This window comes from Quercus suber, unplaced genomic scaffold, assembly GCF_002906115.3.
Source record: "Quercus suber isolate HL8 unplaced genomic scaffold, Cork oak 2.0 scaffold_255, whole genome shotgun sequence".
Lineage (NCBI taxonomy): Eukaryota > Viridiplantae > Streptophyta > Magnoliopsida > Fagales > Fagaceae > Quercus > Quercus suber.
In genome coordinates, this window is record NW_027069711.1 from 665290 (window position 1) to 690768 (window position 25479).

The window sequence follows — 25479 nt, forward strand, 5'->3', positions numbered from 1 at the left end:
GGAAGTTTTGCCATGCTAGAGTTAGATAATGATATTTATCAACCATATCCTTGATCCAATAGACCCCATTAAGTAGATTTTGCAAAATAACTAGTAAATTCATTGGTTAAATTCAAATATAATAATGTGTTATGAACAAATTCACAATAATGAGGATCGATTTAAGTGTATATAATATTATATGTCTATGCATATGCATGTATACAAATATACCATGATCCAATAGACCCCATTCAGTAGACAACATAGACCATATTATACCACTACTTGCAAACAAGGGCACCATGACCAGTAAGCTAACGTCTAATCATTCTAATTCATGAAACATTTTTAGTTTGCAATAGGGGAGAAGTTGTTTGGTAGATAGGGGAGTGATTTTTGGTAAGTGGCATAATGTGTAGTTATAAGTTATCCCTTTGGTTAATGTGTTAGGTTGGAACATATGAACCTATAGTTTGACTTCATTCTATTGCATGCATGACAATTTCTTGATTGTTTTTTCTTAATTGTCCCTGTCAATGCAAGTTGTCACCCACTACATTAAATTTTCTCACTTGATATTTGAATTTTCAAGAAAGCATATTCTTTTTATAATTAAAAGCCAAGTGTTACTTTCACCTTATAAATTTCTCAAGTAAGCTAAGTTTGCTACAACCCTCTACCCAATATAAAGCCTCTTGAATGGTAGAAAGCCATGGTCTACTAGCAGACCAAAGGCATCTCTATTATGCATAAATCAAACCACACCCATTACAAAAGGAGAATCAAAGAGGAAGGCACTCATGAAACATCAAGATAATCTAGTATCATTCACAATTTCCCCTTCTAAATCTCAGTCACTTAACTTCTAAAAAACCTTTTACCAAGCATGCATGCACTAAATCTCACTATCTCCAATCCAAACAAACTCTTGCTTGTATCTTATTATTATCTACAATATTTTTACATTTTTGGAGCTTTATAGCGGAAGCTTCTGCGAACTAAGTTTATGGTCACACTACCTTGGATGTTTTACTACAAATTTCATCTATGTGGACCTGTGAGAATAATTGCTCACTGGCTTACACGCTGCAGAATGTCCCACATAATGCTGTGGGATGATTAAGGAAATGCAGCGAACATTTTTGTTGTGTCTGACACTACTAAATGCCTTCCACTACGACAAAATACTATGACATAATATCACAATGGCAAACTGTAACTGAATACTATGGTAGATATCACAAGTCACGACACACTGTAACTGAAAACCAAGGCGGAATGTTTCAGTAGACTAGACTTCCCTCTGTTATTAAAAAACTTTATATTCTTTTTTGAGAAATGATAACAAGCACCTAAGGTGCAATAAAGATGTTAAAAAAATTGTCAGGAAAGAAGTAAAAAAAAAAAAAAAAAATTCAAGCGGCACTTATAAAACATAAAAAATGAGATAAAAATGTTAAAAAGACAAAAAAATTTCAAAAAAATTGTTGTTAACGGGCACCTTAGAGTGCCCTTTAACACAACCCTTCTTTTTATAGCAAAAGCAATCTACAATAAAATACAAGATAAATCTTTTAAAATTATTTTTTTCTCCTCCTTTTATCCTATAATGGAAAAACTCTTATATGTTATTTGAACACTTATCATGTTATTTGATTGCTTAGGCCTGAAAAACACAATGGTAGCTGTTAAAAGTGACCCATTGACACGTGTTCCGAACTTAACTCCTCGAATTACCAATGTCTAACCGCCAAGATATTAAATCACGACATGCATAATAGCCCCTCCCCACCCAAAAAAAAAAACACTCAACACATTAAACAAAATTATGATAAACTCAAAAAAAAAAAAAAATAGAGTTTCAACTTATGGAGTCAACTTCTAATAAAATACAAGATAAATTTTTTTAAAATTATTTTTTTCTCCTCCTTTATCTTATAATGGAAAAAGCTCTTATATGTTATTTGAACATTTATCATGTTATTTGATTGCTTAGGCCTGAAAAACATAATGGTAGCTGTTAAAAAGTGACCCATTGACACGAGTTCCGAACTTAACTCCTCAAATTACCAATGTCTAACCGCCAAGATATTAAATCACGACACACGTAATAACCCTCCCCCCCCCCTCCCAAAAAAAAACACTCAACATATTAAACAAAATTATGATAAACTTAAAAAAAAAAATTTAGAGAGTTTCAACTTATGAAATCAACTTTTAATAAAAGTTCTTTATTGAAGACATTAATTAATTCTTGGATGTAAACGGAGATTAAATCTCAAATCTATTATTTAACCATTAATTTTTTTACCAAGTAGGCGAACTAGAACCCCCTACAATAAACTCAAGCTTAACTCATATGTTGACTTCTTTCTCAAAGAAAATAAATAAAAAATAATTATATTTTCACTTCTAATAATCAATTTTTTTTTTTAAACTCATATTTTCACTACCCTAATTCCCCATTTCTTGGTGTTCGTGATTATTCTAATCCTATCAAGCAACCCCTCCCTCCCTCCCTCCCTCATAATATACGCAGAGAGCTTGATAGTGTCCAAATCTCTCTCTCCCTCTCTACCGTTTCTTTATTCATTTATTTCTTTCCCGGGCTTTGTCCATTCCGTTTTGCCAAAAACGTTATCTTTAACACAGACACAAACACTAACACATTCAAAAGGCTCAGACCTCAGAAGTCAGAAGTCAGAAGCTCCCAACTCTCCCGGAATGGCTTCGATCAGCCTCTACCATTTCTCTCCGCTGCTTCCTTCCCGTTTACAGTGAGCTTTCTTTTACAATTCCCATATCACAAAAATAAGAATTCTTAATTTTTCTTTGTTCTTTAAGAAATAAGAGTATAAAATGCTTTGTTTTGGGTTTGTGATGTGATTTATAGCTGCTTTTTTTTTTTTGGGGGTCAATTTCAGAGGGCAGAGTGGTGTGTATTGTAGTGCAAAACCGTTTATTGCAAATGGGTACCCTTTTGATTTTGATTTGGCAAATGTTACAAAAAGATTGAGCTTGAGTTTCAACGGTGATAGTAGAGTGATAAGAGCTTCAGTAATACCTGGAGGGCATGACAATTTTGCGAATAAGGAGTTGGGTGGGATTGAAACACAGAGTGATGAAATTGGTTTTGGAACACTATCAGCAGAGATCAAACCAGCAACCAGTGGTTTCTTTCACAATGATGAGTATGATCTGGACCGTCCTACAGATGGGTTTGCCTCTATTTTGGACGCTATTGAGGATATTAGGAAAGGCAAGGTTTGTTTTTGGTGGGCTTTGGCTTACTGGCTAGATAATTGTGTTTGTTTTGTTTGGGATAGGATAATAAGATAAGAGGGTTATTAATGTGGGTTAATTGTTGCAGATGGTAATTGTTGTGGACGATGAAGATAGAGAAAACGAGGGAGATCTTATAATGGCAGCATCAAAAGTGACGCCGGAGGCTATGGCGTTTATTGTCAAGCATGGAACTGGGATTGTGTGTGTGAGCATGAAAGGGGAGGACTTGGAGAGGTTGCAACTTCCGTTGATGGTGACGCAGAAGGAGAATGAAGAAAAGCTTTCAACTGCATTTACCGTGTCAGTGGTATGAAATCGTTGTGAATGTGTTTGCGGACTTGAAATGCTATTGTAGTTTGTTTTCTTGTATAAGAGATGAAACATAAATGTAGCTAAGAAAACATGTTCTGTTTTTCGCATTGTTTAAAATAGAGCAGATGACTAGATATTTTCAGAAGACAATAATTTTAGAATCAGTGAAAAAATTCACTGTTGCATCAATTACATGGTTGAAATGTTTGAGCAAATAACAACCACTTAATTTCTATGGTTATTGTTGCATTGATGCAAAATATAATCGTAATGGTCAATTTGGAGATATATGCCTGAAGCTCAATTAATTGTTGGAACTTTGGTTGAGCTGTCTTTAGCAGACTCATTAGTAGGTTTTTAGATGAAGGATGTGAGTGTTTAATATTGATCAAACTTTGCAACTATACCACCAGTCAGAACATGTGGGCATGTTGTGAATTTTGATGTTCAATTAGGTGGCCACAATAAAGGTGACCTGATCCTGTTCCTAGACCTAGTGGTCCATGTATTATATGTGATTATGCATGCATACTTCCTAAATGCTTAAATTCTGGGTGTCCAATGAATTTTAGTACCCCTAAAAATATATGGAATAAAGACAGCAATGTCTACATACATGATGGAATATTATTTGGAATAATGGAGGCTGAAGTTGCAAAAAGAGATGGCCATGCTGATCCCAATCTTTGTTTGATATTGATAGTGATGATGTAAAATTTATTCTAATTTGTTCAAGTAATTTTTCTTTTGCTTTACCATCCAGAATAGGTTTAATATGTAAGATTCTAATTATTATTAGTATCACCTTGGATATATCTTTAAAAGAAAAAGTTTTTTTTTCCAAATCAATTTGGAGGAATCTCCTCCAACCATGTGGCAATTCATAAGACCATCCCTGCGTATAGTTTAAACTAGTCACATGACTCATTAAAAATGTCATGTGCCTAAAAGTACGTGCGAATGGTCTTTTCAACCGCCATATAGTGGTTGGAGGAATTTTGCTCCAAACCGGTTTGGAGTTAAACTTTTTCCATCTTTAAATTGCTTGCTTTCTATGATTAATGTTGATTTATATGTCTGACTTCAATTGTTTTGAAAATCATAGGATGCAAAATATGGTACAACAACTGGTGTCTCAGCTCGTGATAGGGCAGCCACAATATTGGCTCTTGCATCAAGACATTCTAAACCTGAAGATTTCAATCGCCCAGGCCATATTTTCCCTCTCAAGTACAGGGAGGGAGGGGTCTTGAAAAGAGCTGGACACACAGAAGCTTCTGTTGATCTTTCTATTTTGGCTGGGTTTGATCCTGTTGCTGTGTTATGTGAGATTGTGGATGATGATGGTTCAATGGCTAGATTACCAAAGCTTCGCCAGTTTGCAGAGGCAGAAAACTTGAAAATTATTTCCATTGCTGATTTAATCAGGTATTTCAGCAAATTTTCATGTTTTTCCTAGAAAGTGTATTAATTGTAGTGGCCAAATAAACACTTCTTCCAATGCTTGAGGACAAATATGTAAAACTATTCTATCAATTGATAAAGTCTGCCACTTCAGAAATGTCTAAAAGAAAGAAAGAAAGAAAAAAAGAAAAAAAGAAAAAGAAAAAGCTGGCTTCTTTTCATGGTTCTTGGTGGAATTTTTCATTTACAAATTGTTTTTTATTCTTGTTACTTAAACTAATATAAAGGATTATCTCTTCTCATACCAACTATTGGTTACAATTGGCAGGTATAGGAGGAAAAGAGATAAGTTGGTGGAGCAGGCTGCTGTTGCACCAATACCCACAATGTGGGGGCCATTCAAAGCCTACTGTTATAGGTCATTGCTGGATGGGATGGAGCACATTGCGATGGTTAAAGTAAGCAAATCTTTATAATTAGATTATATACTGTTAAAACTATCTAAATTATGTAATGCCAATATAAAATAACCTAATATGATAATTCTCAATCAAAGGGCGGTTGCAGTTGTGGTTTGAGTCATGCATAATGTTTCTGCCATACATCCTATTTCGTTAATTCATACTCCTATGGTTGACTTTCTAAAATGTTGGCACTTTCCATCTGTCTTTATTTTCATTAACTCTTTTAATCTGTATTCTGCTACAAGCCTAAAAGTTTCACTTATTATAAGTGTCCTTTTAATATCCCCTGTAAGTTGTACCATGCGGCATTTAATGCCTCTCTGTAGCATATTTTGCTTGATTAGGCCACTTTGAGTGGTTTAGATGGTAGTGTCCTATGCGACATTGATGCAACCACAAATGATGTCCCTGGATTGAGTCAAAACTGTGCAGAGGAACAACAGACCCAAAGATTAGGAAGTGCTTTTTTCAAAAAGTCTGAACTTTTTTTGGTGATTTTGAGATGAATTTGGAACTTAAAAGGTTATTTTCTATTACAATGAAGTTTAAAAATGGTTGTACTTATATATATGGGCTTTACAAAGCGTTCAGTTCAAATAGGTTATCTGTATAAATAATGGACAACAGTGGTGGAGAGTTATTAAGATGAAATTTTGAAGGTCTTTTCAGGTTTTGTTAAGCCTTCAGTAGGCTTGTTTATGGCAATTTCAGGTTATAGGAACAGAGATGAATGTTTATCAGGATCAGATTTCAGAAGTTCTCTCTCTCTCTCTCCCTCTCTCTCTCGTACACATGGAGTTTTTGAATCCTGTAAGAAAGCTTTGAACTTCTACTTTCCTAATTTGCTCTCTCCTATGTCTTCTTTTTAGCTAGGAAACTAAAAGCTCTCAAAGAAGAATTGAAAAAGTGGAATAAGCAGGAATTTGGGTATATGGGAATGAAGAAAAAGGCATTGCTGAATAATTTGTTAATCTTGGATGAGAAAGAAGGTGGCACTGGGGTGTCACATGAAGAATGAATCTGAAGGAGTGGTTGAAAAGTGAAGTATAAAGGATGCTTTGTTAGAGGAAATTTCATGGAAGAATAAATCTAGTTCCTTATGGCTAAAAGAAGGTGATAACAACACCAGGTTCTTCCTCAGGTTTGCTAATTCTCATAGGCATATCAGGAAAAGGGGTGCTGAAGACCAATAAAGGGCGAGTTTGAAATTTACTATCGTTGATGAGAATGAAAAATTGCTGTGGGAAAGGGAGTTCGATAGGGAGGAAGTAGTTTAGACACTAAAGGAGCCAAGGGGTGATAAAGCTCCAGGAGTGGATGGTTTCACTATGGCCTTCTTCCAACATTACTGGAGGGTGGTTCGAGTTGATATTATGGCATTCTTCAAAGAATTCCATGAATCCTATATGTTTGAAAAATGTGTAAACTGACTCCTTGTTCATTGCATTAATTCCTGAAAAGAATAATGCTATAAATATTAGGGATTTGACCCATTAGTTTGGTGGGAAGGTTTACAAATTGTTGGATAACAGATTAAATAGCTATGTTGGAGAAACTAGTATTTGAATCAGAAATTGCATTTGTGGGTGGGAGACAAATATTGGATATGGTTCTCGTTGCTAATGAGTTTCTTGATAGCCAAATAAAAAGTGGTGTTCTAGGTTTGATTTGTAAAGTAGATATTGAAGAAATATATGCTCATGTTAATCACGATACTCTTATTTATTTGCTTGAGAATGGGGTTTGGTAATAAATGGAGTCATTAGATTCACTAATGCATTACTATGGGTTTTCAATGTTGGTGAATGGTTCCCATACAAGCTTCTTCAATACTTTGAAGGGGTTAAGGCAAGGTGATCCTCTTTCAAATTTGCTCTTTATCTTGGTTATGGAGGTACTGAGTAGGATGCTACGAAGATGAAGAGGGCTACATCTTTGGTTTCTATGTTGGTAATGGAATAGAAAGTGTTTTTATGATCTCACACCTATTGGTTGGCGATGATTTGATTTTGTTTTGTGATGCAAATATGGATCAACTCCTTTATATGAGGATGGTGTTGACATGCTTTGAAGCTGCAACATGTTTAAGAGTAAATCTGAGTAAGAGTGAAGTGGTCCTTGTAGGAAATGTTGGAATTTTTTCTGAATTAATGGATACCTTTGGTTGTAAGATTAGGAGTTTGCCAATGAATTAATTAGGCATGCCTCTGGGATTGTCATTCAAGCTGAAAACAGTGTGGAACCTCATTTTAGAGAAAATGGAGCAGAGATTATTGGGTTGGTAAAATACACACTCAAGTCTCAAGTCTACCAACATACTATCTTTTCTTGTCTACCAAACCTACTTATGTGACAGATAGGTTGGAGAGGTTATAGAGGGATTTCTTGTGGAGTGGTTTCGGAGTTGAGTTTAAATTTCATTTAATGTATTGGGATACAGTGTGCTCCCTAATTGCCAAGGGGGGGTTTTGGGGTGCACAAGTTAGGCATCTTTAACCAAGCTCTATTGGGTAATTGGCTATGGCGCTTTTGGGAGGAAGAAATACACTCAAGGAGATGGGTTGTAGAAGAGAAGTATGAGGAGGATTGGGGAGGATTGATAACGAAGCAAGTTAGAAGATCCTATGATTGTAGCTTAGGAAAGATTATTAGGGTGGGTGAGAGATGCAAGCCCATTTTGAGGTAGGGTTTGGTAATCAAATGAGCTTTTGACAAAACAAGTGGTGTGGGGACCAACCTTTGAAGGATGTTGGGTTATAGATTGACCTGCAAATCAGATTAAGGAACAATCAAATCACCAACTAAATTAGAGTGCAGCGGAAAATAAGTTTTGACATAAAGTGCATTTTGTTGAAGAATATGCCAATTACATAAAAACATTATCCTTACAAAGGACTTGTACTCAAAGTTGAACGCAATTACAGCTGACAAAGATGCTTCAATCACTCTTTGTTCTTGGAGCGTTGAAATGATGGGAATTTAAGTTATTGGAATCTCAAGTTTAATAGAGATTTTAATGATTGGGAGTTCTAGTTGGTTGAATCTATGCTTGAACGTATTCCAATATGCCAAATAGAGAGATCCCTAATAGAATGAGGTGGAAAATGAGTTTTAATAGAAATCTTCATGTTTGTTCTTACTATGCCATGTTGATGAGTGCGATTGAGAAGCATTTATTGTGCCAAGGCTCCAAAGTGGTTGCCTTCTTTGTGTGTACAGCAGCTTGGGATACGATAGTGACCATTGATGATCTCATAAAGTAGGGAATTGCATTAGTAGATCGATCTTGTATGTGTAGTTGCAATGGGGAGATTGTGGATCATTTGTTGCTACGTTGTGACCTTGCACATGCTTGGTGGAGTTTTATGTTTTCATGTTTTTGGGGTACATTAGGTGATGTCAAAAAGGGTAATTGATCTTCTAACTAGATGGAGGAATTGGTTTGATAACACTTTTCTATTGTTTAGAATTTGGTCTTCTTATACCAATGTAGTTATTTTGGAGGGAGCGAAATTATTGCACTTTCAAAGATGTGGAATCTTCAGAGGAGCAATTGAAGACTCTTTTCATTAGATCATTATTTGAAGGTCTTGTGTACTGGGTCCTAGTGAAACTCATTCCATTGTAAAGTTAATCGAGTCTCCCGTTCACATGTTTCTTTATATGTAATGCATTAAGTATTCTTGTGTATTATTAATTATGTACATCAAGTAGTCTTCTTCTTCAATAAAATATCTTACTTATAAAAGGAAAAAAAGCCTGACTTTCTTTGAGGACTTGTCCTTCATATTTGAATAGCCTTAGCTAGGTTATGTTGGAAATACCAACATTTGTGAGTTTGAAATCTTCTTGAATTGTAACACTCAAATTGCAGTTCATTTATTTTTGGTCATTAGTTGAGTCAACTTGTATCCACATGGAATGTTCTTTTGCCTTTTCTTCCCCCCCACCCTCTCCTCTCCCTTAATTTTAATGATTTTCATCAATTACAGGGAACATTCTCATGTTACAAAGAAATTAAAAGTAATTATTGCAATCAGTTGGATTTTGTGAACTGGTAATTGAAGTGACTTTTCTGTAGCTTTGTATTATACATGCATGGTGTCTTGTCTAGGTTCAGCCATTCATAATGAACATTTATATAATGAATTTCATAATGTTGATGACAATGCCTTACCGGATTCTTCCTTTATACCATTACATTTGTCCTTCTTTCCTTTTTGAGATGCCCCATAATAGATGTTTGCTTTCCAAAAGCAATGCACATAATTATTTGACATTCTTGAACTACTCTTTACTTATTTTGAAGTACAGAATAAAACACCAAATCAAAGAAAAATAGTTTGTTAGGAATATGAAATAATTGTTGTAATCCCTTTAGTTAGTTAGTTAGTTGAGATTAGGATGAGTTAGTTAAGATTTGAGCACATGTAGCTCATTTAACACATGGTTTAATTCATAGAACATGTGTTGAATTAACTAGCCAATTATCTTAAGTCATGTGGGCCAATGAGATTAGAGCTAGTCTTCTATAAATACATAATTGTAATTCAACATTAGATCTCAATTGAAGAATAAACCAATTTCTTAGTGTATTAGTGCATCTCTCTCTCTCTCTTAATCTCTTTCTTTCTTTATGGAGGATGACTACCTCAAATTAGGTCAATTTCCCTACAATTCTCATCAATTCCCCTATAATTCCTATCCAATCCCATTAGGAACCACTAGGTTCCTAGGTTCCTAACATTTGGTATCAAAGCCGTTGATCTCGAGTTGGGTGAATATGATCGACAAGAAATCTTGAAGGACTTACAACAAATGGTGAATGAAGTTTCAGAGAATGTTAAGGTCTTGGTTGAATCTAACGTGGCCATGAAGGAAGAACTTTCAAAAATGCAGGGGGATCTTGAAAACATTTCCGAAGAAGAGTTTCAACTTCTTGGTGCAATGGAAGCTGGAGTACAAATGACAGAGACCGAAGAAGAGTTGGAGAAAAATAAACTTGTAAGGATTAACCCAGGCATTCTTGCCAAGGTCACATGCATCTCCATCAACAAGTCTATATTGCAGAAGTATGCTAGTGAAGATGTGTCACTTGGTTCATGGTTTATTGGTCTTGAAGTTAAGCACATTGATGAACATGTCTTATTGCAGGTGGGTTTCAGGGGAGAAGTAGTTCTGAAGGATTATTCTGGTCTCTTAAAGAAATGGGACCTGATGCTATTAAGTGGGGCTAAGGTTGATCTTGGATTGGGCTATGGTCTCTTAAAGAGGTAGTTCATTTAACACATGGTTTAATTCATAGAGCACATGTTGAATTAACTAGCCAATTATCTTAAGCCATGTGGGGCAATGAGATTAGAGCTAGTCTCCTAAAAATACATAATTGTAATTCAACATTAGATATCAATTAAAGAATAAACCAATTTCTTAGTGCATTAGTGCATCTCTCTCTCTTAATCTCTTTCTCTCTCTATAGAGGGTGACTACCTTGAATTAAGTCAATTTCCCTATAATTCTTATCAATTCCCCTATAATTCCTATCCAATCCCATTAGGAACCACTAGGTTCCTAACATAGTTTAATAAAGCAATGGCTTTTTCCCCCCTGTAAAAGTAATAGTGATCTCCTTTATTTTTTCTTGAATTTATTTGGGTTTTGGGTTTCTTGAGAGAGCTTTTGTGCGACTTTCGTAATCTTCTTTTTCTTAGGCTGTGTTTGTTTCGTGTAAAATGTTTTCTGGAAAATATGTATTTTTCGGAAATGCTATTTTCCGAAAAAGGAAAATATTTTGAAGTGTTTGGGTGAATTATGAAAATTATTGTGGAAAATATTTTCATGTGTTTGGATGTGTTAGGAAAATGCTATTTTCCGGAAAATTTTTCACATTTTCCGGCAACAACAACAACACCAAGAACAACAACAAAAAAAAATTCCGGCAATAACAACAACAAATTCCGGCTCTGGCGACAACAACAACACCAACGACAACAATAACAAAAAATTTCGGCAATCACAACAACAAATTCCGGCTCCGGCGACAACAACAACACCAACAACAACAAAAAAATTCCGGCAACAACAATCAGTTCATCCAAAACAAAAACAACAACAACAATCAAATTAAAAAAAAAAAAAAACAAATTGAGAGATCGAGGATGAGAGAGCGTGGAGGCGATGGGTGGATCGGCGAGCTCGAGGAGGCGATGGGTTCGTCGTGCTCGTGCTCGTGCTCGTGGGTCTGGGTCTGTGCTCGCCGTGAGCTGGGTTCGTCGTGGGTGAAGGCGTGCTCGCCGTGATCTGGGTTCGTCGTGGGTGAAGGCGTGCTCGCCGTGATCTGGGTTCGTGGATCGAAGGTGCGACTGGATCGAAGGCGCGATCGAAGGTGCGACTGGATCGAAGGCGCGATCGTGGGTTCGTGGTCGTCGGTGATGGTCTCTCGGCTTGGATCGGCGGTTCGTGGCCGCCGGCGATGAGCGCTGGGCGCTGGGCGCTGGGCGATGAGCGCTGGACGATGGTCCCTCTCCCTCTTCGTGCTCTCTGTTTCTTTCTCCCTCTCCCTCTTCGTGCTCTCCGTTTTTTTGTTTTCCGGAAAATATGATTTGAAGTGAAAATGGGAACGAAATCCATTTTCACCTTTGACCCGACAGTCAACGGAAATTAATTTCCGGAAAATCGATTTTTCAGTGCAACCAAACACCCGTAAATTCAGAAAAGCATTTCCGGAAATGCTTTTCACCCAAAACAAACACAGCCTTAGTATGAGGAAATCCACTTCTGCACGATAAGCTGATCAACTCACCAGACTTTGACCCGGCCACGTATATATATTCACGACCATTTCACTTGTCGTAGTGCTAATTTGTGATTCGAATTCGCACGTGAAAATTTTGTGCCAATACAGAATAGGACAAAATTTGGCTAATTTTATAGCTCTATTCAATATCTACCTTTTTAAAAAATCAAAAATTAATAATTATATTGTCAATTAAATATTCTAATTTTAAATTTTCTAGTATAAAATTAGGTATAAAAATTAAATTTATAAATCAGTAATAAATAATATTTTATCAGTACAATATTTGATATATGTGTCAAGAATATAAATAACATACAATTTAAATGGTTATACTTTCAAAATATGTAATCATATTTAATTTTTTTAAGTAAGAATTATAATTGTTAGCTACAAACTAGAATAAACTCTATGGTGATACAATTTTTTGTTTTATTACAACTATTTTAAAGAAATCGTGTTGATATGTTATTGCTTATAATAACTCTAGAGACACAACAAATTTCACAATTTTTTATGACATATTACTAATGGTAAGAAAAAAGTTGTGTTAGTGGTGGATGCCAAATAAAAATGAGTAAAAACTTGTCAATTTAATTATTGCAAAAAAAAAAAAAAACAATGTAAAAGTTTTGAGCATGTAGCATTACTTTATGAGTTATGTTAATGGGTACCCTTAAAACAATTGTTAATAAACCATTTTAAGAAAGTTTTGATACAACTTTTATGAAAAATATAAAGAGCCATCAAAACAATTAATTGCTTTTTTCTTTTGCCATAAAATTTTTCTAAAAATATCTCCTAAACCAATACTTTAGAGCATCTGTTAACTTTTTCCTTAATTGCTTTATTGCTTATAGTTCTGTATGAAAATGGATTAATGTAAAAATAGAGTCTTTAGGCTAAATATTCTTTTGCCATAAATTTTTTTTTTAAAAAAAAAACTCCTAAACCAATACTTTATGGCATCCGTTAACTTTTTCCTTAATTGCTTTATTGCTTATAGTACTATATGAAAATGGATTAATGTAAAAATAGAGTCTTTAGGTTAAATATTCTTTTGCCATCAAATTTTTCTAAAAATATCTCCTAAACCAATACTTTAGAGCATCCATTAACTTTTTCTTAATTGCTTTTATTGCTTATAGTTCTGTATGAAAATGGATTAATGTAAAAAGAGAGTCTTTAGGCTAAATATTGTGCAAATTAGAGTTTATTTGTAATATGGGTATTGCTCAAAGCTATTTAGGGAAATAAGAAAATATGTAAATTTCAACAATAATATTACCAAAATTGTGAGAACAAGTGAGAGAGAGAAAAGAGAAATGATGTGACGAAAAGGGGAGAGAAAAAGTGATTTCGACAATGGTATTGTCAAAATATTTGCCCAATTTCTGTGCTACCCAAGTGAACTAACTGAAACAAGGAGAGAGAAAAAAAATTTAATTGTGGCAATGTCATTGCCGAAATTGGAGGAGAGAGGAGAGAGAAAAAATTTTAATCATGATAATCTCATTGCCGAAATAGGAGGAGAGAGGAGAGAGAAAAAGTTGAATTGTGGTAATTAAAGTGCCAAAATAGGAGGACAGAGGAGAGATTAAAAAAAAAAAAAAAAGAGTTGAATTGTGGCAATTCAAATTTTTTCTCTCTCCTTGTTTCGATCAGGTTAGTTGGTAAAATTGGATCGATATTTCAGCGTTACCATTGCCGAAATCACTTTTTCTCTCTCAACCTTCCGTCACATCATTTCTCTCTCCTCTCTCTTACTTTTTCTCACAATTTTGACAATACTATTACCAAAATTCACATCTCTTCTCATTTTCTTAAATAACTTTAAACTTTGCCTATATCACAAATAAACTCCAATTTGCATAATATTTAACCAAAAGCCTCATAAAAATAATATTAAACCAATTACAATTTACTTTCTCAATAGGAACAGGCTGTGAAAACTAAAAAGAACGTTGCTGTAGTAATACTGTCATATGGAGTAGAATAATTTTATGCATTAGACCGAGGACTCAGTCACACAGCGAAAGCATACGTTGACAGAGTGGAAATTTTGGTTAAAAAAGATTGACTGAAGTAAGCAGAAATTGTTGCTTCTCTAGTACTCGTATTGACTACGGAGTATCCAGGACTTGGTCGCTCAGACTAACTCTCTTTTTTCTTTTATTTTTTGGATAAAAGATTACAAGGCTCGGAGTCTAACTTTTTCTTTACGCAGATTGTTTTTCTTCTTTTCCCTTTAAGGGTAAGTATATGAAGTAAAAGTGAAAAAGGAAGCAGAACCCCCTTGACAGTGTGAGAAACATTGATGACACTGTTTTACTATGGTGGGCAATGCATATACAAATACAATGTACGTAGGGGGTTGATTAAGTAAATAATGTCTCATGTTCGATTATATAGGTAAAAGCATTATTGCAATTCTCGAAGAAATCTCACACTCTGGCCTCTGAAGATAATATGCTTATCACAACGCAGAATGTCTGCATAGTATGTTTGTTGTTTTCTAGCTATTTTCTTTCCTGATCAAACAAATAAGACAATAATTTATCTGCAAAAATAAGACAACTTTGGAATTTTATATGGGAAGTACTCAAATGTGTCCTTTGAAATCAAGGGTAAATATTTGGTAAAAAAAAGAAATCAAGGATAAATGTCTAAGAAGATTCGGTGTCGGTTTTAGTGGATTTATTTTGCATAGATAAGAAGAAATTACTCAAATATAAAACTTACTCAAATATAAAACTTCATGAAGGGGAATGAGTTTTAGATCCATGGTAATTAGACTTGCTTGGTATGCTGATATTTGCGATATTTGGAGATAACAAAATGTATTCGTATTAATATGGGTTCTTTGTAATATACAATTCAATAGTAATATTTAATAGTGAAATGGTTCGAGCTGCGGGATTAGCAGCACGTTTTAATTATTTCTAAAAAAAATGTATTTATATTAATACGGATTCTTTGTAACATAGAAGTCAATAGTAATAAAAATGCAGTCATTTTGGGTTTTATATTATGGACATAGGTCATTCGATCAAATTACGTTAATTATCATACTCTCTTAGTATATCATTAATTTCTTCTTCCAATTTTAGCATGGTATCTAAGTCACAATATTCGTGACTTTGATACCATGTTAATTAACCTAGACTCCTTAGATCTACATTCACGTCCTATCACCATTTGAGCATTACATACACCTTCACAAACCGTTTCAGTCCTAATCATGTGCTTTCTTGTGGTTGCGTGCTCTATTTCATACCTTGAAGACATCATCCATATGTCTCATGCACTTCAAAGTTAGTGCCAGTTTTCATTTTGGAAATACACTTGGCCTATGATTTGACTTTTATAGTTCTCTACTGAGTCTACTCCACACAATACATGTTTTGGAGATGCAGCTATTTCCACTCCCGCATCATGCATTTCATAGACTTCTCTTGCTTGGACGGTGATATTTTTCATGTTTCTTTGTGGGGCTTGATTCTTTCAACAAGAATTGGAGAAATTCTTTTCAAACTCAAGTTTTTGCTACCCGTCCACCTTAAGATTGAGTGGAATAAGAGAATATATTAGCATATTGCCATAAATGTGTCGCTCATAGAATATATTAAGATATTGTCATAAATGTATATTTACAAGGTTTTGCAAAATACCATAGGCTATTGTGGTTTTAAGTTTACCATATTACACCTAGTATATTTTTTTCATTGGATTCTTGGTAACATGCAATTTAGAAAAGTAAACATGTAACTTTTAAGAGTCTTTTGCTATAAACACAAGCCATTATGTTGAACCATGCTATCTTTCTCTCTTTGTATTTGTATTTTTACAAATTACATGCACTATCCTATCCAATATAGTTGTCTTCAAGGAATAATCCAACCAAGAAGCACAACTCCATCGACCCCATTGCAGCCATCAATGGCCACAAGACTACCATTGACCTCAACCTTATCCCACTAGTATATATAAGAAGAACAACAAGAGCAAGTGATCAATAAGTCAACTCTATCGGGCTAGTCATAGCCAACAATTGATTTCTTATTCGACGATAAGATATTTTATTAGTTAAATTATTTGAAATTCACACATATAAGCGAAAATATCAATAGATCATACTTCATAGCACAATTAATTCAATTAAATAGAGAATATAATAAATTATAGCACAATTGAATGCACTTTATGTTTAAATGATATAATTTTATTTTTAATTTGAATTTTCTCTCTCTACATTTTAGGTTAATGTCCCCTTATTTTTTTAGTGTAGTTTCACTTTATCCATATATGATTTAAATTAAATTAAATTAAATTTGTCAACTATAGTTGAAAAAATTCATACTTCTGCCCCCTTGTAGTTAACTTTTTTTTCTTATCAGCTTAAACTTTTGGTTTATGAATTTAAACCATAGTATTTATTATTAATTTTTCTTTTTTCTATGCTTATTTTTCAAGAAACATAGTTTTTTTTTTTCTTTTTTATAATTCAATAATACAGAAATGCAGGGTTTAAAGCCATAATATCTTAAAAAATATGCTAATTGAGCTAAATGAATTGAGCTGCATAACTTTTGACAAAAAAACATAATTTAAATGTATGATTTGTTAATGATCTTGTTGTAAGTCAAACACAACATTTTGGATAATAGTTGAACAAATCCAATCAACCCAAATCCAATCAAATGGATAAAGTCTAATTACGGTTTCTAATATTTGAAAATTCAAACGTTTTTTTTTTTTAGCTACATGAGTTTTGACAAATAAACATAATTTAAATGTATGATTTGTTGATGATCTTGTTGTAAGTAAAACATAAAATTTTGGATTCCAATCAACCCAAATCCAATCAAATGGATAAAGTCTAATTATGGTTTCCAATATTTGAAAATTCAAACATTTTTTTTTTTTTTGCTGGGAAAATTCAAACGTTTTAACACTTTTTAAGTTTTAACAGCTTATATTTCAAATTATACGATATTTTATCCAAGACTGAAGCCGAGCCAAGATTTACAGCCTTTTTTTTTTCTTGACCAAACGATACTGACCCAAGATTTTTAACCACCTTTTATTTATAGTATTTTTATTTAACCGTGGTTAAAATATTAGTAGTAAATCACAGTAAAACCATCCCAATAAACTCGCACCCCACTCTCTCTTCTCTCTGGCGCTCACTTCTTTCAAGTTTCTCTCTCTCTCTCTCTCTCTCTCTTTCGCTCTCTCGAGCTTCGCATTTCCATTTCTCTCTCACACACCCGCATGCGAGTCTTTCACCTGAAGTTGCAGCCACAGTTTCGTACTACCTGAGCTCAACCTCCGCCGCGTGTACCAAAACACCATTCAATGACCGTGTTCTCCGGGAAACAGGTGTTTCCGGTGGACTACGAGGCCGAAGTCTCGCAACGCCTTCTAGAAGCTTCGCTCTCCGGCGATCTGAAGTCGGCGTTGGAGCTCATCGCCGATCCGTATGTCGACGTTAACTACGTCGGCGCCGTGTGCTTGAAGAGCAGGAAGGCCGAGGTGATACCGTGTGATGAATCGGCGAGTCAGGTCCGAGTCGAGTACAACGAGTTCAAGACTGACGTCACCGCTTTGTTCCTCGCCGTACACTCCGGCAACGTCTCCCTCGTGAAGAAGCTACTGGTAACTCTCTCAGACTCACTCTCACTCAAGCTTGAGTTTTTCGTTTTTTTTTTTTTTTTTTTGTTTAAACTGTTTCATTCGCATTGTTGATTCTCAGTAAGTGAAACTGTTTTCTGTGTTTTGAAAAATATTGAAAGTGTTTTGTTTTAGTGATCAAATTTGAGATCCGTTTCTGTTTTGAATTTTGAATTTTTTTCTCTTTTGTAAAGTGTTCTGTTTTGTTTTTGAAAATATTGACTGTGTTTCTATATGCATTTTGGTGATTCAGATTGAGATTTATGGTTTTTTGTATTCTCATTGCTGGTTTTCACTGATTCCAAAGTTTTTTATGCTTATTTTAGAACAGTCCAAGTGTTTTTAATTTTACGTGTGATTCAAAGTTTTCATTTTTACTGATTTGGAAGCATATTATGCGTGAAAATCTAAGGCTCCTATCACTATATTTTGTGAGAGTATTTACTATTCGAAAGTGCTTTAAGAAAAAAAAAAAAAAAAAGTTTAAACTGTTTCATTCGCATTGTTGATTCTCAGTAAGTGAAACTGTTTTCTGTGTTTTGAAAAATATTGAAAGTGTTTTGTTTTAGTGATCAAATTTGAGATCCGTTTCTGTTTTGAATTTTGAATTTTTTTCTCTTTTGTAAAGTGTTCTGTTTTGTTTTTGAAAATATTGACTGTGTTTCTATATGCATTTTGGTGATTCAGATTGAGATTTATGGTTTTTTGTATTCTCATTGCTGGTTTTCACTGATTCCAAAGTTTTTTATGCTTATTTTAGAACAGTCCAAGTGTTTTTAATTTTACGTGTGATTCAAAGTTTTCATTTTTACTGATTTGGAAGCATATTATGCGTGAAAATCTAAGGCTCCTATCACTATATTTTGTGAGAGTATTTACTATTCGAAAGTGCTTTAAGTTTTTTTTTTTTTTTTTGAAAAATTTGAGCATATTTGACTTTTTATATCTGCTCCTTAATTACTGTGAAGATTTAGGTATAGGATTAAGATTCGTTTTAATTAAGCTTTAAATCTTTAAAGCAATGCTTTGGGAAAGCTAAGGTTTGATATTTGAATCACCACACTATGATTTTGGGAATTAAAGTTGTTTATGTCTGTCTCTACTCTTTTAGGATTCATAGTCTTTAATGCTTTTCCCTTCATTAGGTCCCCATCATAAATGCTTCATTATCTCTCATTAATGTAAATATGGGCTTGGTTCGAATCCAATTCTTGATTTTCTGGTTTTTCATTTTTATAATATGATATTTGCAATGGGTGCGTTGATTTGAACTCTGTTTTCGTTGTAAACACGTGCCCAACTGAGCTACAGAACTCTCTTCCCTTTGTTTTTATAATTTTCTCTTTATCTTTAATTTGTGTGGGACCGTGGGGCCTGTCTCTCTGATTATTTACGTGAACTTTAAGACTCTGTTTGTGAGATCAATTTAGCTGCTCAGGTAATTAAATGTGTTGGTGAAGCATTGTGATTAAGTGGTCAGTACTTTAATGTAGCGTTTTCTCTTGGTTGGGTAGAAAATACAGAAGCAATAAAACAATTTTTCTCAACCATCAGAGCGGAGTCATGGACTTTTGTCATAGCTGTTACACATATCATGCCAATATTCTAGAATGTTTTTTTTTGAATGGTCTGTATTTACTGAAGTTTGTTGATGATTTTGACCCTTAATTGTTTTGTATTTTTTAACTGTTGTAGATTATAGAAACCCGAACTGTTGGTATTCATGTTCTGTTAAGCATTGATTGGCAGTTGGGTTTTTATTAGATCTATTCATCTATATTTTGTTTTTTGTTTTTACTTATGGGAAATGGAAAATGCTGTTTTTCTTTAATATGTATAAATGGAATAGTCTTCTTTTTTTCTTTTCTTTTTTTTCTTTTTTTTTTTGATAATTTTGGAATAATATGATAGTTGGGGGAGGAGGGATTTGAACTCCGGATGTCTTAGGTGGAAACATTGGAAGTGCCAATTGGAAGAGTTCAATTATTTTGACAGCATAGTGATCTTTTGCTTAGGTTGCTAAAATAGTATGTCAACTATCCACCACAAAACTTTGTACAAATTACTGTTAAAACTTTTATTCATGCGTAAGCACAAAAAAATGTGATGATCTCATGGTCCTTACTTCCTTGTCACGTGTTGCATTTTGTTACAAAACATACAGTGGGGCTGTTACTGTGAGTGTTGATATTTCTCTATTGCTTGTGCAATTATTTATTTAATATCGGATGTTCTGGTCTTCTTTTAGTTTTATATAGTATATGTGTGTAATTCGAGGTATAGAGTAAATATTCAACGTTGTGGCCCAGTCATTCCTATTGTTTATCCTTTTACTGAGCTACTGTATTTCATAATTAGAGTTAATCATAAAACAATAAAAAGGCATCAACTAGCCTATCATAAAAAGGTAGGTATGTATTTTCAGATCCAATTACACCCACCTCCCTTCCCTCCGTGACTGAAAAAAAAGAAAAAAAGAAAAAAAGAAAAGAGTATCCAAGGAAGAGATGAAAGGAGAGATATTGAGATCTACCTTCTTGGTTTGATCAGTATAAATCAGTCCTTAGTGCCCATATTTATTTGTTTCTGACCTTTGGCCAGAGGAGGATAAGTACATAAGGGTACACATATGATACATCCCCCTTTCTTATTGAAGGCTTTATGTACTGCCTCATGAAAGTTCCATACTTAGCTCACCACTTCAGATTTGTTCCCCATTTTGTCTGCTTGTGGCATTACTTTCTGTAATAATGACGAGCCCAAAATGCTTAACATTCTTAGAGATTTTGAGAAAATAAAAATAGAAAAATGAGTGTATTGTCTTCTTGTGGAGTCTTGTCAATGGCTTTATAATGTACTAAGGATTGGCACTTCTAAATGACAGAGCATTGGAGCTGATGTGAATCAGAAACTCTTCAGGGGCTTCGCGACAACGGCAGCAGTGAGGGAGGGCTACCTTGAGATTCTTGATATCTTACTTAAAGCTGGGGCATCACAGCCAGCTTGTGAAGAGGCTGTGATGGAGGCTAGCTGTCATGGTCATGCAAGGCTTGTGGAGCTGCTTATGGGCTCTGATCTGATCCGGCCCCATATTGCTGTGCATGCTCTTGTCACAGCGTGCTGCAGTGGGTTTGTGGATGTAGTAGACACTCTCATCAAGGTAAAACTTTGTATTCATATGGGGCTGTTAATTGCCAACTTTTTAGATATTACTGTAGACCATTGTAGAAAAACAGAAATGAGCATTATAAGGTGCTTTTTTAATGTTTTTTTTTTTTTTCTTTTAGATATAAGATAGAAATTTTCCTCTAACTTAATATATATATATATATATGTGTGTGTGTGAAGTTTCCTCTTAGAGACTTGAACATTGACTCTTGTCCCGTACATCCCATAAGCACTTATAATTGTGAAGTGACCATTGTATCAAGATTCAAGGGCGGCACTTTATATTAACTGTGCCTCACACACGCATATATTAGTTATTAAAATATATATGCTGTTACTGTCTCTCTACACAGTTCACCTGTGTATACTATGGGGCTTACTTGGCAGCTGTAACACACCAATGTGTTTTTAGCTTTCTTGGTAAGTTTGGCTTCTTGAAACTTAGATTAGATGTGTCACTAACAAACTTTTCAATCCTTTAGAAAAGGTCGTATCTAGTATACAAAAATCTTACTTTTGCAGGTTTAGGAGAGATGGTTGGTAGGCTAATAAAAATGAGCCTCTCACTACAAAGATGTCCTTTGCCTTTTCATGTTGCGTGGGAATACATTTCTCTCATTTTATTGTAATTTGTGACAAGAGTCCTTTCACGTGGTCAATTAATATTGTTATTGATTATCCTCTATGTTTTATTGAAAGCTTGTTTGATTTATCTCGTTGACATGATTGTCCTTGCTTAATGGCAGTGTGGTGTGGATGCCAGTGCAGCTGACCGGGTCCTGCTTCGGTCATCTAAGCCTTCTGTTCACATGAATGTTGACTGTACTGCACTAGCTGCTGCTGTGGTTAGTAGGCAGGCCCCCATCGTTCGTTTGCTACTCCAGGTGAGTCTTTTAGGGCCACTATTAATTATTAGAACAGTCAGGCACAGGGTTTTGTGGGCTCTCTTCTTTTGCAGTTAATTCCTTAGTCTTACTGTGCTTACACCTCATAAATGTACCAATCAAGTGAAATTGACCTTTAATATCAAACAAAATAGTAGTGCAAGCATTTGCATATGACCCTCATTAGTCTATTACTCGTAAGTCTGTTTGGCTCATTAAATGGGTAGGTCCCTGTGTGATGTTGGCATAGTAGGCATTACAGCTGGATGAAAAGCCAGTGCGAATGTCTGTAATGCTTGGGGGGAGGGTGGGAGAGGAGAATATGATGAAAATTTTCGTCATTTGTCTCAAATTCATAAATCTGTTAGAACCATTAAAAGTGTAGGTCCCTCTGTGATGTTGATGAAGTAGCCATTACAGCTGGATCTGTACCTGCGAATGGCAAGCCAATGCTTTACACTTCTAGAGCTGCATGAGAATTTGGCTATATTCATACTTTGTGATAGGATCTGTACTGCAGATTCTGTTTGGATAAAGATAGTGACAGACTCATTACTGTTTTTTTCTTTTAATATTTGTTTTCTTCTCCTCACCTTGATCTGTCTCCTAAAATGTAAAAAACAGGCTGGAGCTAGGACGGACATCAAAGTGAAGTTGGGTGCATGGACTTGGGACATGGCTACAGGGGAAGAATTTCGAGTAGGTGCAGGGTTGGCAGAGCCGTACTCCATCACCTGGTGTGCAGTGGAGTATTTCGAAGTGAGTGGTGCAATTCTGCGCATGCTCCTACAACAAAACTCTTCTGATTTTCCTCATTATGGAAGAACCCTCCTTCACCACGCTATCCTATGTGGCAATGAAGGGGCTGTTAAGGTGCTCTTAAGTTGTGGTGCCAATGTAGAATGCCTCGTTAAGACAACCAAGAAAATTGAGTTTCGCCCTATACACATGGCTGCTCGTCTTGGATTATCAGCCATTCTTCAATGCCTAATTGACTCTGGTTGTGATCTAAACTCAAAAACAGATTGTGGTGACACGGCCTTGATGATCTGTGCAAAATATAAGCATCAAGAGTGTCTCAGAGTGTTGGCCAAGGCTGGTGCTGACTTTGGCTTGGTCAATGTTGTTGGTCAGTCTGCAAGATTAATTGCTGGATCAACCCGGTGGTCCCTTGGTTTTCAACAAGCAGTATTAGATGTAATCAAAACTCAAAAGATACCAAGATCCGGAAGTATGTCTGTTTTCTGTCCACTAATATTTGCAGCCCAAGCTGGTGATGTTCAGGCTTTGGAAATTCTGATCAGTTGGGGAGGATTTAATCTTGATTATCAGGACGAAAATGGTTTGTCAGCAGTCATGATTACTGCTCTTAAGGGTCATGTTGAAGCATTCAGGTTGCTGGTCTATGCAGGGGCTGATGTAAAGCTGCACAACAAATCTGGTGAAACTGCAATCACCTTATCTGAGTTAAATGAGAATCGCGACTTGTTTGAGAAGGTAATGCTAGAATTTGCCCTTGAAAAGGGCAATCGCAATGCAGGAGGATTCTACGCTTTACATTGTGCTGCTCGACGTGGTGATTTGGATGTGGCTAGATTGCTTACCAGTAGAGGCTATGATGTAAATGTCCCTGATGGGGATGGCTACACTCCACTCATGTTAGCTGCCAAGGAAGGCCATGGTTCAATGTGTGAGCTCTTGATCTCACATGGGGCCAATTGCGATATTAAGAATGCTAGAGGTGAAACTGCCCTCTCACTTGCAAGGAAAATCGTTGGCAGGAAAAATGATGCAGAGTGTGTGTTACTAGACGAGCTTGCGCGCAAGTTAGTATTGGGTGGTGCCCAAGTACAAAAGCACACTAAGGGAGGCAAAGGAAGTCCACATGAAAAGGAGATGAGAATGGTGGGGTCTGCAGGGGTGTTGCAATGGGGAAAGTCAAGCCAGAGAAATGTGATTTGTCAGGATGCAGAGGTCGGGCCTAGTCATGCCTTTAGGAAGAATAGGAAGAGTAAGGGTGATGCTGACGAACCTGGTATCTTTAGGGTGGTGACTACCAAGAACAAGGAGGTGCATTTTGTGTGCGAGGGTGGGTATGAAACAGCTGAGCTTTGGGTGAGGGGTATAAAGCTTGTGACCAAAGAGGTTATTTTTGGTAAGCGGAAGGAAACATAGTTTGAAGTAGGCAGTGTGTATAGATGTTTGGAGGAATACTTCATCTTGAAGTATGTTAAATCCTGTTTTTAATTTGTAAAGGTTTTGGTACCCAGTAGTTGTAAATTAGTTCACCTCTCTCAAGTGAAAATTTGTTACATTTTGAGCCAGCTCTTCAGTGAGGACTTGAAATTTTTGACAAATCTCAAACCTAAGCCCATGTATTAATTGAGTATGAGTCTAATTTTCGAGTAATTATTAGGTATTTTCGAAATACGGTGACGTGATGCGCCCTCATACATTCATGGTGGATTTTATTAGTGGGATCAACCATGAATGTGAGAGGAGAGAATACTAACTTTTGGAGCATCTAAAAATATTCCCTAACTTTCTCCTATTGCTCTAACTAGACTTGCCGAGGTTGTTTTCATCATTTTCTCAATCTTCTAAGTGGTTGTGAAATATAGGTCATATTTTTTGCACATAAAACATATTTCGGAAAAGGTTTATCTCATTTTCTCACTTCATCTTCTAAATTAGTTCATTTTTTTCATATTTGGGATTTGTTTGTTTTGGCGTAAAACATTTTTTGGAAAATGTCATTTTTCTTATCTTCAAAACGTTCCCGTTTAAACCACTAAAATGACAAAAAAAAAAAAAAAAAAAAAATTGCCCCTAAAACCATTGAAATGTTAAAAATTCCTTTTAAAATTTCCAAAATTGCCACAATATGGCTCAAAATTTCTAGAATCACCTCCAATCTTTTAAAAGTCACACACCAAAAAAAAAAAATAATAATAATTTAAGTGCCATTTTGGACTTTCAAGTATTTGTACTTATGCATTTGAATTTTCAAGCTTAGTTTTCAAATGCACTGAAATGAATATATATATATATATAAGTTACAACTGAATTGAAAATTTGGGCAAACTTAATGGTGTGTAATTTACATATATTATTATTCTTTGAAGACATATTTTTTATGAAGTTGGCGAGAATAAACATTATACTTATTATTTATAAGCATAATGGACATAATCGTTTTGAACCAATAAATTTTGAAAAAACCAAAAGAATTAGTAAAAAAACATAACAAAATATACTCGTAATAATTACTTACCCATCTCTTTAGCTAAAAATACTTAACATTGAAATAAACAGAGCGATGATTTAAAATGTACTTACCCAATAGGGGAAAAATTAACCCTAGAGACTAGGGGCATGCATGACTTCGATTACAATGGGATTATAATTTTTCTTAATCCACCCCAAACTCTTCAAATTGAGAAAATTTCAATCCATACCAAGTCATAGTAACTCTAGAACAAATACATAGGGTGAGTTGTGTTAATTTTGG

At 35.0% G+C, this 25479-nt stretch overlaps 2 protein-coding genes across 2 annotated transcripts; both read left to right on the plus strand.

The window, feature by feature from the left end:
- The first annotated feature begins 2473 nt into the window (after positions 1-2473).
- Positions 2474-5474, plus strand: LOC111997368 (monofunctional riboflavin biosynthesis protein RIBA 2, chloroplastic). The gene is made up of 5 exons (XM_065781052.1): positions 2474-2759; positions 2907-3246; positions 3353-3574; positions 4685-5007; positions 5312-5474. The coding sequence occupies exons 1-5, from the start codon at positions 2707-2709 to the stop codon at positions 5457-5459; spliced, it is 1086 nt and encodes a 361-aa protein (XP_065637124.1). The 5' UTR covers positions 2474-2706; the 3' UTR covers positions 5460-5474.
- Positions 5475-17408: 11934 nt separating this feature from the next.
- Positions 17409-24354, plus strand: LOC112016649 (uncharacterized). Its single transcript, XM_024049179.2, has 4 exons — positions 17409-17901; positions 20801-21076; positions 21831-21968; positions 22593-24354. Exons 1-4 carry the CDS (start codon positions 17602-17604, stop codon positions 24141-24143), a joined length of 2265 nt encoding a protein of 754 aa, XP_023904947.1. The 5' UTR covers positions 17409-17601; the 3' UTR covers positions 24144-24354.
- The last annotated feature ends 1125 nt before the right edge of the window (positions 24355-25479 follow it).